The 14,011-nt window shown below is 35.2% G+C and overlaps 1 protein-coding gene across 2 annotated transcripts; it reads left to right on the forward strand.

Moving 5' to 3' along the window:
* LOC107646799 (aquaporin TIP1-2-like) lies at positions 9,837 to 13,782 on the forward strand. 2 transcript variants are annotated; one of them, XM_021104411.1, is made up of 3 exons: positions 9,837 to 10,588; positions 10,683 to 10,810; positions 12,913 to 13,782. In XM_021104411.1, the coding sequence occupies exons 2-3, from the start codon at positions 10,688 to 10,690 to the stop codon at positions 13,726 to 13,728; spliced, it is 939 nt and encodes a 312-aa protein (XP_020960070.1). In that variant the 5' UTR covers positions 9,837 to 10,588; positions 10,683 to 10,687; the 3' UTR covers positions 13,729 to 13,782. The 2 variants fall into 2 exon arrangements, with proteins under 2 accessions (XP_020960070.1, XP_016206440.1); XM_016350954.2 differs by lacking the exons at positions 9,837 to 10,588; positions 10,683 to 10,810 and adding an exon at positions 10,828 to 12,241.

Here is a 14,011-nt window from a genome sequence, read left to right on the forward strand (position 1 = left end):
TTGTTGGTTTTGTCGAAGGCGCTAGGTGCCCCTTTGGGCATTGAGCTTTGGTTTCTTGGGCACTGGACATCCATTTTGACAAATCTTGGGCGTTTGGTGCCCATTTTTCTGGGAGCTTAACTTGTGCCTTCCTTATTTGCTTCTCTTCTCCTTATTTCTTTAAAGAATAATCATGAATGCACAATAATTTTAAAACGACTCCAAATATATGATTAGCTGTGAAAACTTCATTTAAAATAAGAAAACTTCAAATTAAATATAAAAAACTAGTTAAAAAAGATATGTAAAAATCACTAAAGATGCGAAGGCATCACAACACTAAACTTAAACAAAGGTTATCATAGTGATAAGAATTAAAGAGTTTATTAATTGAAGTCCAATTCAGATATTAAACTAAAGGTGGGGTTTATAATAATCTCTATGATCACATGTGGACTTTTGCTATCTTCATAAATCTTGCATACTTATAATTAAGAATATTCAAAAACACTAATCTGAGTTATATTATGGGAATCCATTTATAATTTTATGACCTTGAAAGTAGCTTACTTTTCAAAAAAATTAATTTTTTTCTTTTTAACTCGGGAGAACAATTGAAATTTTTTACTCTAAGTGTTTTGTCTCAAAACAACACTTAATATAGGTTTTCAATTGATAATTCTGAGCCAGTTAGCTCAAATTATTGGATGATAAAGCACCCCTCAAATTTAATCAAACAAGCCTCTCTTTGAGCAATCAACACCACAAGTACATAACTAGAAAAATATTTTCAAATATCCAGACATAAGTGCCCAGAGCCTCTTTGGACTCTAAATATTTCATCTCAAGGCAATGCTTAATATAGGTTTTTGGTGCGCGAAATTGTACTCGCACAACTTCACCGGCAAGTGCACTGGGTCGTCCAAGTAATACCTCAGGTGAGTGAGGGTCGATTTCACGAGGATTATTGGATTGAGCAAGCATTGGTTATCCTGCAGATCTTATTCAGGCAAATAGAAAGATAATGGTTGTTGTTAAATGCGCATAAACAAAAAAAATAAAGAAAACAATAAAGAATTGATAAAGAAACGATAATAAAAAATCAGTTAAGGTTTTGGAGATGCTTTATCTTTCTGCTTCTTACAGACTACTTTAACAATGAATGATTCGTTCTATGGAAAAGGTCAAAAAATGCTAGCCGTGCTTGGGTGGAAGCCTTTTTTGCTATCTTGTAGAACTTGATGACTAGAATTTACGTCACATAAATTCCACCAGCAAGTATACCAGGTCGCAGTCAAGTAATAACTCACTTTGAGTGAGGTCGATCCCATAGAGATTGATGGATCAAGCAACTTTAGTTAAATGATTCTTTTAGTTAACTAATATTTGATAATTTTGTGTGATTGAAGTAACAAAGAAGTAAATGACATGAAAATAAAGGGCAACGAATTTAAATGATTGAAAGTAAAAGCTGAAAGTAAATTTCTGAAAGTAAAGAACGAAAACTTAAATTGCAAGAAACTAAATGCGGAAAGATAAATGACCATGAAATATAAATTGCATGAATGTAAAGGGATTTTGGGTATTGGGAATTTAAGGAAACTAGAAATGCAAAAGAATTGAAGTGAAGAAATATAATGGGTGAGATTCATTAGGGATCGGAGATGTTATGACCCTTCATGAATCAATGGATCTCAATTTTCTTCTGAATTATATGAAGTAGATCTATGACAGATTGTAAATAATTGAATTCCAATTTCTTAGAAACTCAATTTCTCTTAACACAATCAATCGCCAATCTCTTGATCTAATTGTTCATGAGAAGAGGTGAAGCTCAATTTCTAATCCATAAGCCACACAACCCTCAAGATCTCAATTCAAAGAGGTTATATATCATGTACCAACTAAGAATAGTTTGATCAAAAGAGTTGTGAGAGAGAAGTCTCAAACTAAATTCTATGATCCCTTTCTCAAGGCTCACATAGAGATTCAAGTAGATCCAACCCCCTTCTCAGTAGTGATTGGATCTATGAAGCACAAAAGCTTTCCCTTAGATAACAACAAGCGGATTGAGAAGAAGAAGAATTGTATTAATTCATTGAAATTACAACAGAGCTCCTTCCCCTAATGAAGTGGTGGTTTAGTTGATCATCGCTCTATGAGAACTTGAAAGAAATTGAAAGAGCATAAAAAGTAAAATTGCAATCAAATTAAAACGATGCTAAGTACAAGCAAGTAAATGAAAAGTGTAGTCATGTAATTTCTACTCCCCTCCTCCTTTTGAAGTTCAAAACTTCATCTATTTATAATGCTTTCCCCCAAAGTCTTCACTTCTTGTACTTGGGCCTTTTGGACTTTCCCATTTTGGTGCTTGGATCTGACGCTTGGTGACGAGCATGAAAAGTGAGCGCTACTTATTGTGCGTGTGCACCAGGGGCTGTGCGTACGCACCCTTGCAATTTTCACCATTGTGCGTACGCTTGATGGGTTGTGCGTATGCACAAGTCCAAATTTCTTCTTGGATTACTCATCGAAGACGCTCGTTTTTTAGCTTGGGCACGAGCACTGGGGGCGAGCATTGACACCTCCAGGAGAGAGCTACGCTTGCTTAAGAGCGTCACCCAGAGAGCGCTGTGTGCATGAGGATTGGTGTTCTTCAACAAGCTTGCTGGAGAGCGCTACTTGAGAGCATGGCACTAGGCTTCATTTCCTCCCTTAAATTGTTCATCAAAGATGCTCTCTGGAGAGCTTGGGTGCGAGCGTGGTAAGCGAGCATTGGCACTTTCAGGAGAGTGCTAAGTTTGCTCAAGAGCGTCCCTTGAGAGCGTGACACTATCTCCCCTTTGTTGATGATTGGCGCTCTCCAGCAAGTTTGCAGGAGAGCGCCCAAAATGAGCGTGACACTGAGCTTGGTGTGCTTGCCTTGGCGCTCTTGAGGGAGCTTGAGATGGAGAGCGTGGCCTTTGGTTGTTGCTTGTGACAAGGAGTCAAGTCATGTCAAGTATGGTGGGTGTATGGGGAAGTGGCGCTCTCTAGCAAGTTTGCTGGAGAACGCTGTTGAAGAGCGTGGTCTAGGGGAGATGTAGGTGTATGAAGGTGGTGCTCTCCAGCAAGCTTGTTGGAGAGCGTTGGAGAAAGAGTGGGTTAAGGGGCAAGGCATTTGGTGAGTGGCGCTCTCCAACAAGCTTGCTGGAGAGCGCTAGTGGAGAGTATGGTGAGGGTGTCAAGGCTTGTGGCAAGAAGGATGAGGTGAGGTTGACAAGGTGTGTGGTGAGTTTATGGTGGGGTGTGAGGGAGTGGCGCTCTCCAGCAAGCTTGCTGGAGAGCGCTAGTAGAGAGTGTAGGTATGAGGGGTGTAACACCCTACCACACTTAATCTTATACTTAAGTCATAAGACTGAGATAGCAAGATATTATGACCTCTAAAAGTATATATATATATATATATAAGAGATATTTAACTAGGAGCCCTGAAAAACGGGTAAAACTAAAATAATTATGCACACCCAAATTCAATACCCAAACTCATATAAACTAGAATTTGCAAAATTTGAGAATCCTCACCTTACATATATCTTGATTGAGCAAAGGCCCACAAGTTCCTCAAGCTAAGCTTGAACCTAGAGAACCAAAATCACAAATTCTCAACATGGATTCTCACTAATTTTTGAAAATTGGAGGGGTAGAGAGGCTAGAGTGTTAGAGTGACTTATCAAAGAAATTGATCTGATGGAATCATAGATCTCGACGTGGTGATTGCGTGGCCGCAAACGGTGCGGCGATTGGAGCTCGGAGCAAGAAGTTACGGTGGATTGATAGTGACGTTAGGGTTATGTTTCTTTCCTCCCTCACCATGAGCATGCTTTCAGTGTTTTATTGGATGAAGGAGGATAAGAGGGTTTACTTCTCTTAATGAATGGGCTGACTTGTTGGGCTTGGGCCATTTTTGGGCCCGGTTCAATCGATTTGGCCCATTCGGCCCAATCTTAGGCCAAATTCTTTGAAATTAGTGTCAAATTCTCGTTTAAATTTTTTTATCACATTAAACTATCAAATCCTATTTTCTAATCACTTTGATTAATAATTACTTTATTAGTTAGTTATTTACTAATTACTCAGGGTTTACAAGGGGTCATGAATGAAAGTGGCGCTCTCTAGCAAACTTGCTGGGGAGCGCCAGAAATGAGCGTGGGATGTTAAGAGGTGTAAGGGTGATTGGCGCTCTCCAGTAATCTTGCTGGGGAGCGCCAATAGAAAGTGTGGGTTAGAGGTAAGGCAATGTGGTTGTGACAAGGTTGGAGTGTGGTGTGGTAATGGCCTTGGCGAGGTTGGTGTGGTGTGGTGTTGAAGTTTGGGTGGTGTCATGACAAGGTTGGGATGGTGCTTGACAAGGGTCTTGACAAGGTTGGTACTGGCATGGTTGGTTTTGGCGAAGAGCGCCAATTGCTGAGGTTAAGTGTTGAGGCTGGCGCTCTCCTGTAAGCTTGCTAGAGAGTACCAGTTTGGATGCTGTTTGCTCCTTGAATGAGCTTACATTCTTGCTTCTCTAGGGCTCAATGTCTCTGCCTCTGCTTCTCCTGTCACAAACCAAAGAAGGTGCATCAAAGTTTGAAGTTCATAGCCATGCAAAAACCTTCTTTTAAAGGCCATAAAAATCACTTAATTAACTCAACTAAATCATGCATTATATGCTCTCAAATTCTCATGAATTCACCACACTTTTGATGCATGGATGCATGCAAGGATATTAAGTACAAATGCTTGCTTATTACCTAAGAAATGTACTAAATTTAGTTCTAAACTAACTAAAATAGCTTGTAAAACTAGCCAAGATGCCCTGGTATCACAACACCAAACTTAGATCTTACTTGTCCCCAAGCAAGGAATGAAATATAGGAAAAGTAATGAAAGTACAAAGAAGCATAAAGTCCTTATTGAGATAACTTTCAATCCTGGCTCATGGAGTTTTTCATGCATCACCTCCTTAATGGTTTTTCTTTTTGGCCTCTAGGTTATAACACTCTCTTGGATATTAACTTTGTTGCATTCTATGAGACTCATTATTATGTGATCCTTGGTTTGAGCTTTCTTGTTTTCTTTTCTTTTGAGGGAAGCTTATTACTTTATTGAGGCTAAGTGCTATGTGTTAAGGTAACTCTTTATAGTAAGCTTTTAGTCAACATTCCCGAACCAGTTGGTTCAAGATGCTAGGTGTTGAAGCACCCCTAAGGACATACTTGCTCAAGCCTCTCCTTAACACATATACACCACAGGCATTTGGCTTGCATTCATTCTTTGGACATTAGTGTCCAGCACCTCTTTGGGTTACTTAATGCTTTGTCACAAAGTAGCTCTTGATTGTGGACTTTCAGTTGGCAATCCCAAGTTAGTTAACCCAAGTTACCAAGTGATGAAGCACCCCTTAGAATTTAGTCATCCAACCTTGTCTTTGTACAAGAGCATCACAGACATATATCCAAAATTTCAAGCTATTGATGCCTAGCTTTATTAGTTGTTTCCTTTTGCTTCTTTCTCTTTTTCACTTTCTTTCTTTTTCAAGGATCTTTTATTTACCAAGTCTCCCAAAATGCATATCAAGCTCATATCTAAAGAATCATGCTCCCCTTCAACCTTATTCATGAACTATTTTATGAGTTAAGCATGTACCACCACATCCTAGGATTTTATTCTTCCTTCACAAAGTTGGACCTTACTCTTGCTTTTCATAACATTTTTTTTCTTATTGAAACTTGGGAAATCAAGCGTACAATCAAGATACGGTGCAATGATTCAAGTGCAACAACTAGTAAACAAACCAGAAAACATAAAGACAAACAATATGCAAACACTCAAAATAAAATGACTCATGAATTGGAGACATGTTCTATTCCATACATGTATATCCTTATTGAATTCTAAGGAAAAAGAGAGAACTTCACCACCTTTCATTCTTTGCCTTTATTGGTGGCCTCTACTTGCTTTCTATTTTTCTTTCTCTTTTCTCCTTCTTGATCTTCTTCTTGCGAGTTATCCTCTTTTTAGTTGCTTGCACCTCCTTTCTCCTTCTGTGTTTCCACTAGCCTCTTCCAAAATTCAGCATCCTCTATCTTCTTTCTCACTGTTACTTCATAACTATTCACCCTTTGTACTTCATGCACTTCGAGCTCACCATAAATTTGCTCAACCGGCTTGATTTTTGGATTCAAGGAGGGTATTGAGTAGCATAGATAGTTGGTCTTGGCTTGAGTTCTCACATCATACTCAAGTCGATTCCTATGCCTTGCTTCCTTGAGGACTTTGTACTCGTTGAATGCCTTCATGTGAGCAATTTGTTGTTGGTTGAGCTCTTGCATGCGCTTTTCGTGCTGTGTTTGCTTTTGAGCCACCTGGTTGATGGACTCATTAAGGTGGCCATATTGCTCTTTTTGCTGCTCTATTAGTTACATGTGCAACTCCCTCTATTGGTCCATCATTTGCAATTGAAAGTTCTTCTGTAGCTCTTGAGCTTCTGCGTATTGTCTTGATATGCCATCAATTGCATGTTGGATTTGGGACATGTCAAAGGGTGCTTGTGCTTGCTCCATGGCTTCGGGCATGTGCTCCTCCTCTTATCTTTGTGCTCTTCTCTTCTTTTGAGCCTTCCTTTTTTGATGAATACTTGAGATCTTCTCCGTCCTAATCCTATTGGCCATAGGAACCCAAGTGGTGTCAGCATCCTCAAACACGACCCCGGCTTTTTCACAAAAGAGGTAAATGGTGATAGGATTGCCTAGTCTTGCTCCTTCCTTCGTGCTCTCAACTATGTCTTGTATACTTTCGGCAATGGTGGTGGGCACATCAATTTCTCTACCTTTCATGATACAATGTATCACGATGGCCCTCTTTATGATGAGTTCGGACATGTTTGAGGTGGGGATGATTGACCTCCTTACAAGTTTAAACCATCCTTTTGCCTCAAGGATGAGGTCTCCTCTCCTTAGTTATTTTGGTCTTCCATGGGAGTCTCTCTTCCAGTGAGTGCCTAGTATGCAAATATCACTAGCTATTATATGACCTTTGTTTACAAAGGTGTAGGTAAGTTTGAAACCACTGGAAGAAAATGGGGCCTATAGAAAGAAGGGTGTTTATTTCGAGGCCCAACGGTGGGCGCCAATTGTTCTTGGGTGAACAACCTGGACGTAACTTCGGCTACAGGAGTTGACACCGAGCTTTAGCCTTTAACGCCGAGCTTTGGCCTTCAGCGCTGAGCTGTGAGTTGGGATTGTTCGAGCTTCTCGTCCAGAGGGGTGTCACGTCACAGAGAGTATGAGCAAATGGGGAGTGTACCTGCAAAAGGCACTTCGATGCTTAAGTTAGTACTGTGAATTCAGTGTATTGTTTGAAGATAAAATATCATACCTTTATAGGTGAGATAAAATAGTTCGATTATGTTTCTATTGATCATTTGAATTGACGAGCAGTTAATAGGTTTTAATAAGTGATAATGTCTGGTTGAACGTTTTTATTCTAGGATGTAGTCCGTTGAGTCTGATTGTAACGTATAACGCTGAGTTATAACGTAAAGTGTCGAGTTATGGTGCATAATGCCGAGTTATTGTATATAATGCCGAATTATGACATCGAATTTGTAACGGCCGTATCACTAATATTAGTATGTATTATTATAAATAAGTAAAATTTATACTTTTTATTATGCTCACAGATTATTCTTTTGTTGTAGAGATTAAATCAAGAGACGAGATTCCATCGCTAAAAAAATTGAGAAATAGGTCTTCTAGAGCGAGCAACAAAGAACCATGATCTCACCTGATAAAATATTATATATTAAGGACCATATGATTAGATATGTATAATAAAAAAACCATGTTATGTTTGACATTTTGTTTACTAGTTATGACGTCTGATTTTCAATGATTATGTATGAATTAAAAATAATATGATGTTTGGTTTATGGTACTTTTGGTTTATATTTAAATTTCTAAAATGCCACTTTAAACAAAAAAATGTTTTAATATGGTCAAAACAATTTTAAAATAGAAAAAAACTATTATTATAATCAAGTAAAATTGGTAGTTAAAACTGCCATTTTAAAAGGCATAAAGCGGCGGTTAAAAACTGACATTTTAAAAACACAAATTATTATTTTATTTAAATAAAACTTTCATTTTAAATAAAGAAAAATGCTATTACATACTGTAAAATACGACAGTTTTAGACCGCTATTTTAATCAATAAAAAAAGTTATTGTTTTATCTAATTAAAAGGGTGATTTAAACTATCATATTAAACATGACAAAAACTGCCGCAATAACTAAAATAACACTCTGGATTACGATAGTTTTAGAAAAATGTTATTATTAAGTATAATGGCGATTCATACCGCCGTAATTATCCAAAAGTTTTGAGTTCCTACCATAGATCCTGAAGCTCCTTACTTTCATTCATATATATATCATGCACACTTGTAGTGTTAAGAAAATACAAAACTCTTCCTAAAACTGTGACGACCATACAATAAACTTTTGACTCCTATTTCTCTTATGAGAGTTTTTAATAAGAGTGGGGTGGTTTAAACACATCCTCCAATAGTTGAACAAATCTTTTCTACTTGCACACATGTTTAAAATCCACAAAATCACTAATTAAAACTGGATTATTGACATCCAAAACTTCAGCAACAATAATCATATACAAAAATAATTATTCTCTAAATTCATGGAAAACAAGCGACGACGGGTTGAAAGTATTTCAAGGTCGTACTGATAGTTATTCGTGGTAAAAATCATATAGAAAAATAATCAAATTAATAAAACAATGAATAATTATATAGGTAATAACTGAAGGAAGAAAACAAAAGTAGCATATATAGATTTTGTACCAAGGTTTTTCATCATGTTCTGATCAAACTGATCAAGTATAGAACATCTATAGAAAATATATATGGGTCCAGCGGATGCTGCCAGGCAGGCAGGAACGGAGCTTAGTGCAAACGAAGGGGCCACGACTTCCTCGCTCAAGGTTTTTATAAAAGAATTAGTAATATTAATATAAATTTGTGGGATCAATTTTCACTTTTTATATTTATTCAATTATTTTTAATGTTNNNNAACCCAGGTCATGAGACAAAAATTATTTTAATTAGCCACTAGACTAACAATAAAATTTTAAAAATCAATGTCATCATATAATATATAAAAGTTTCAAAATTTTTTGGGAGGCAATGACCCCTACTGGCCCTCCTCTAAATTTGCCCCTGCTGCCAGGTATAGTAGCACTATCACCGATACTCAAATCAATGATCAATTTTTTTTTTTAGGTTTTGGATATTTATTTTTGTTACGTTTCGAATGTTTATTTTTTATTACGATCTCTGAACGACGGACAGTAATGGGTGGCAAGGACGATTCTGAGTTATGGATGGTGGTGGGTGGCGCGGTGCAACGCGGTGTTGGACCACCGTGTATGGATTTAGGTTTTTTTTCCTTCTTGTTGATGGACTAAAGACAAGATTCATCATACAATTAGTCAGTTTTTTTTGTTAGAGGCTGAACATTATATTCAAGATGTTGATTAATGGAGTGCAAAATACAAATCAATGTCACATCAAAAACAAAAAATGTAACGCATGTTCAAATCTTAGTATCTTTTCAGTATATACCCAAGATATACTCTCGAAATCCAGTGCAAGGTCTTTGATTGAATTGGAGAAATAGCTATAATTAATATATCTATTATCTTAAATAAGGTTTTGTTTTCTCCATACGATGTTATATGCCTCTTTGTTGAAAAAATAATATATAGAAATCTTGTCTCAAGTGATTTTTTGGATATGTTAAAAAAAAAATTAATAGAGTTCTCGGTTAAAATGGTAGGTGAGATGGAGACGAAAGACGAAAAAATATTCAAGAAAACCATACATAAAATGGTCAAAAAAGATCTATATATACAATCTAAGATATGATACATGATAAGGCTTGAAAACATTGTTTGATCTATGTAGTTGGTTGCACTTAATAAGATAAATCTTTGTTGTTGTTGATGATGATGATATATGGCTCTTAAGTATCTTGAGAAGCCATGATGATAACATTTGGTTTCTTCATTGCATGGACTACATAGATAAGGATTGGTATTCTGAAAAGGAGAAGCCATTAAATATTTAAGAATATCTTTATTGCAATACCTTACTTTGTACTACTATGAGGGTTCTTTTAGTAAATGATCTATGTCTTATCCTTGATGGATTCTGTATTGAACTCATCTAAATTTTTGTTCATAATAATAAAAGAAACTCATAGCTAAGAGAAAACTACAAACCATATCTTCTTGTTTGTGTCTAGTGACAAATATTATTCCAAGTAAGGGGAACCTATCCATGTCATAGACATTCACGCAGCTTCAGATCAGATGTTGTAATGTGCATGGATTACATTGCTATAAGAATTTTGGCAGAAAACTATGGATCATGTCTTAGACATTCACGCAGCTGCTTTTCTATATGCGTACGAAAATTTACTTAGCTCCAAGAATTAGCTTTGTTCTGAGCGAAAAAGGTTAAAGAGAAGCTAGGCTTCTCTTAAATGGCACCAAGCCACCAACAATTCTCAAGGTTGGCTACTATATTATATAAATATATAGATATTAATATCCCTAATGATGTGCGTCTACTTTAAGTTCAGAAAGTTGTTCCTTTAAAAATCCAGGACAGATGGTGCAACAACAAGTTTCAAGTTCTGTTCAGACTTACAAGGTTAGCTCTTTGGATAGCAAGAAGTCTTTAAAGTCTAGTTTTCTTTCTTTCATTGGAGCACATGAGATTTTCATGCCAGAGGTAATTGAATATCTTATTTTTGTTGTCATTATATAATATATGTATATGTGCTTTCTAGTTTCTCATATAATATAATTCATCTTAGCTTCTAGCCAAAGTGATATATGAAGAGTTTCTTCACCGTTTGATATATGCCTTTTTGTGAACCATCTATTGATGCTAAGGTGTTGACTATCCCATTCCTTAAATTTCGACTGTGAAATTTGCACATGATCTTAGTTGAGCTAGAAAGGCAGAAATATGGTACGTTATACACTAAGATAATTTAATAGTATAAATTTAAATCAAGCACTAAGTCATCATGATAGATCAGAATCCAAATTTGAACTATTGGATTACCTTAATGTATGATAATGACTTGAAATCTATATCTCCGAAAAACAAGTTTTCTAGTCAAATAGAGTGTTAAATTCTTCTATAAACAAAATTATTCAAAGCTTTAAGTCTATGCAATATATGCAGAGTGATTTAGAAACTGTGGTAAGCGGCAGGTATCTGTAATGCTAAAAATACAAGCATGTAGAGCTCATATAAGAAGTCTCAAATTTATGTGAATTGTGATGTTTAAGTTTTTATCTTTTTCTTGCTTCTGATCCTAAAAGGCTACCCTGTCATCCATAGCATATACCATGAATGTGCCTTTGTGTACAGTATGATTCTATATAATAAAATGTATATTTAATTAAAAACTAAATAATACAATAATGACATGTTTATTTTGTTATTGAATGCAACTATCGTTTGCATGACACACGTGTCTGAGGGATTGTTTTTCAAAAATTCTTGTAAACTGTAAATTATGATTTTTTTTTTCATTATTTAATTGTAGAAGATAGATTAGGCCAAGAATTGGCTTTGTTAACTGGGAAAATTTCTTAGAACTAAAAGCCATGTTACTCTCTTTTTAACTTCTGTATACTGGGAATATTCTTGCAAGTGAAGCATATTACTAGACAGTTATATCAGAAAATGTGATATAGCACTATACCAAAATTTTGATGCATTGGAATTTCTACTTCAATATATTGAACAAGTGGTAAAACTTACGTATTGGACAAATTCTCAGTTATAATTGGACCGAAAGTTTTATCTCAACTTGTCAACTATAACAGATAATTATATTAGAAGTGAAATTGAAGTTTGAGATAATGATACATAAGACACTATATATTTAGGTGGATAAATATAGAAACATATTAACAAAAGAATTTTCCCCTACCTCATTCTGATAAATAGAAGACACATTTCACTTGTTTTTCTTGAAATTAAGATCACATGGATTCAGCTATTTCCCAAGTAGTAGTAGTTGATAGTGATGATCAATTTTCAAGGTCTTTTCAAAGTGTAGAGGCAACACATTTGGTTCATAAAAAGTCTGCATGGTACAAATTTCTTGCTTTGATTGGTGCCCATGAAATTTTCTCAATAGAGGTAATTTCATACACATAAGTTTTAAAACTCCAGTTTACAAGTTTAGGTTTAAAATCGATCAAATTTATGATTCTACGAATAAACTTTTATGAGTTTACACCTTTGAGTTTTATTATTGAAGTTTATGTAACATGTATAATTTGGTCCTAGTATAATCAGTAGAGTAATTCAGCTATAACTAGAAATAATTTAAATAGTACTTAGAATGAAGAATTATGATAGATGATGAGAAATGAAATTTAAGTCTTCCACTCTTAAATTCTCTCTTCTAATTCGTTTTTGATTGATTAATTTTTCTTCTTCCCAAATTACACACTCACATCCACATATTATTCATATTTAATACACACTTATAGTCCAATTCTTTCTTTTATTCTCATTATTGATCTTAAATTTTACAAGTTTAAGTGAATTCTCGAGTTGAATGTTTTTAAGGTGACTATTCACATAAAAATATCTTTATGTAAAGATGATAACTAAAATATTGATACATATTATGCTAAGTAGTTTAATTAAGCATATCAAACCATCTAATGAATATTAGTTATTATCTTCGCATGAAATATTTTCATAGTAAGTAATCACCTGATCTTGAATCTCGATATTACATATGAATATGAAGTATCATAATGCAAAAGATGACATTTTATTTTATTTTCTTCTTGTTTCAGACATGGAAAACAGCATTGACTGAGTTAGTTGCAACTGCTTCTCTAATGTTCACACTGACATCATCAATCATAGCATGTTTGGATTCACATGAAGTTGCTCCAAAGCTTCTAGTCCCTCTTGCAGTGTTCATCATAGCCTTCTTGTTCCTAATAGTCACAATTCCACTCTCTGGAGGTCACATGAGTCCTGTTTTCACATTCATAGCAGCACTAAAGGGTGTTGTTACTCTTGTACGTGCACTAATTTATGTCATAGCACAATGCATTGGTTCAATTATTGGTTTCATTATGCTAAAATGTGTCATGGATCCAAAATTGGAACACAAATATTCATTGGGAGGATGTGCAATTGGTAATGATAGTGATAAAGGACTAGGATCAAAGCCACAAGTTGCATTGTTAGTAGAATTTTCATGCACCTTTTTGGTGCTATTTATTGGTATTACCTTGGGATTTGATAAGAAAAGGTCAAAGGAATTAGGATTACCTATGGTGTGTGTTGTGATTGCTGGGGCAATGGCATTAGCAGTGTTTGTGTCTATAACTGTTACTGGGCAACCGAGCTATGCAGGTGTTGGACTTAACCCAGCAAGATGTTTAGGCCCAGCTTTACTAAAAGGTGGATTATTGTGGAATGGACATTGGATTTTTTGGGTTGGGCCTTTCTTGGCCTGTATAACATATTATGGAGTATCTATTAATTTGCCAAAGGAGAGTATCACTTTGGAAAATGAAGAATATGATGTGTTGAGTTTAGCTTTGGGCCATAGTAAGAGTATTTCTAGGAGTGCTGTCTCAAATGATCTTCAAGTTTGAAGATGAATATGGACCTAAGTCCAATAATAAATTGCATAGAAAAATTGTTGAGAATATTATGTAAAAGATTGGAATTGATTCTCTAAGGAAGTTATTTATTGAAACTACTACAAGCAACTAAAAGTTTTGTTATTTTAAGGAAATTACACCTTTATAATGTAATTATTTATTGAATTTGAGTCATTTTATTTATTGTTAGTTTAACCTATTAGATTTTGTTTTAACACATCAGTACATAAGATATTATTATTATTATTATTATTATTATTATTATTATTATAAC

The sequence above is a fragment of the Arachis ipaensis genome, chromosome B06, assembly GCF_000816755.2.
Source record: "Arachis ipaensis cultivar K30076 chromosome B06, Araip1.1, whole genome shotgun sequence".
Classification (NCBI taxonomy): domain Eukaryota; kingdom Viridiplantae; phylum Streptophyta; class Magnoliopsida; order Fabales; family Fabaceae; genus Arachis; species Arachis ipaensis.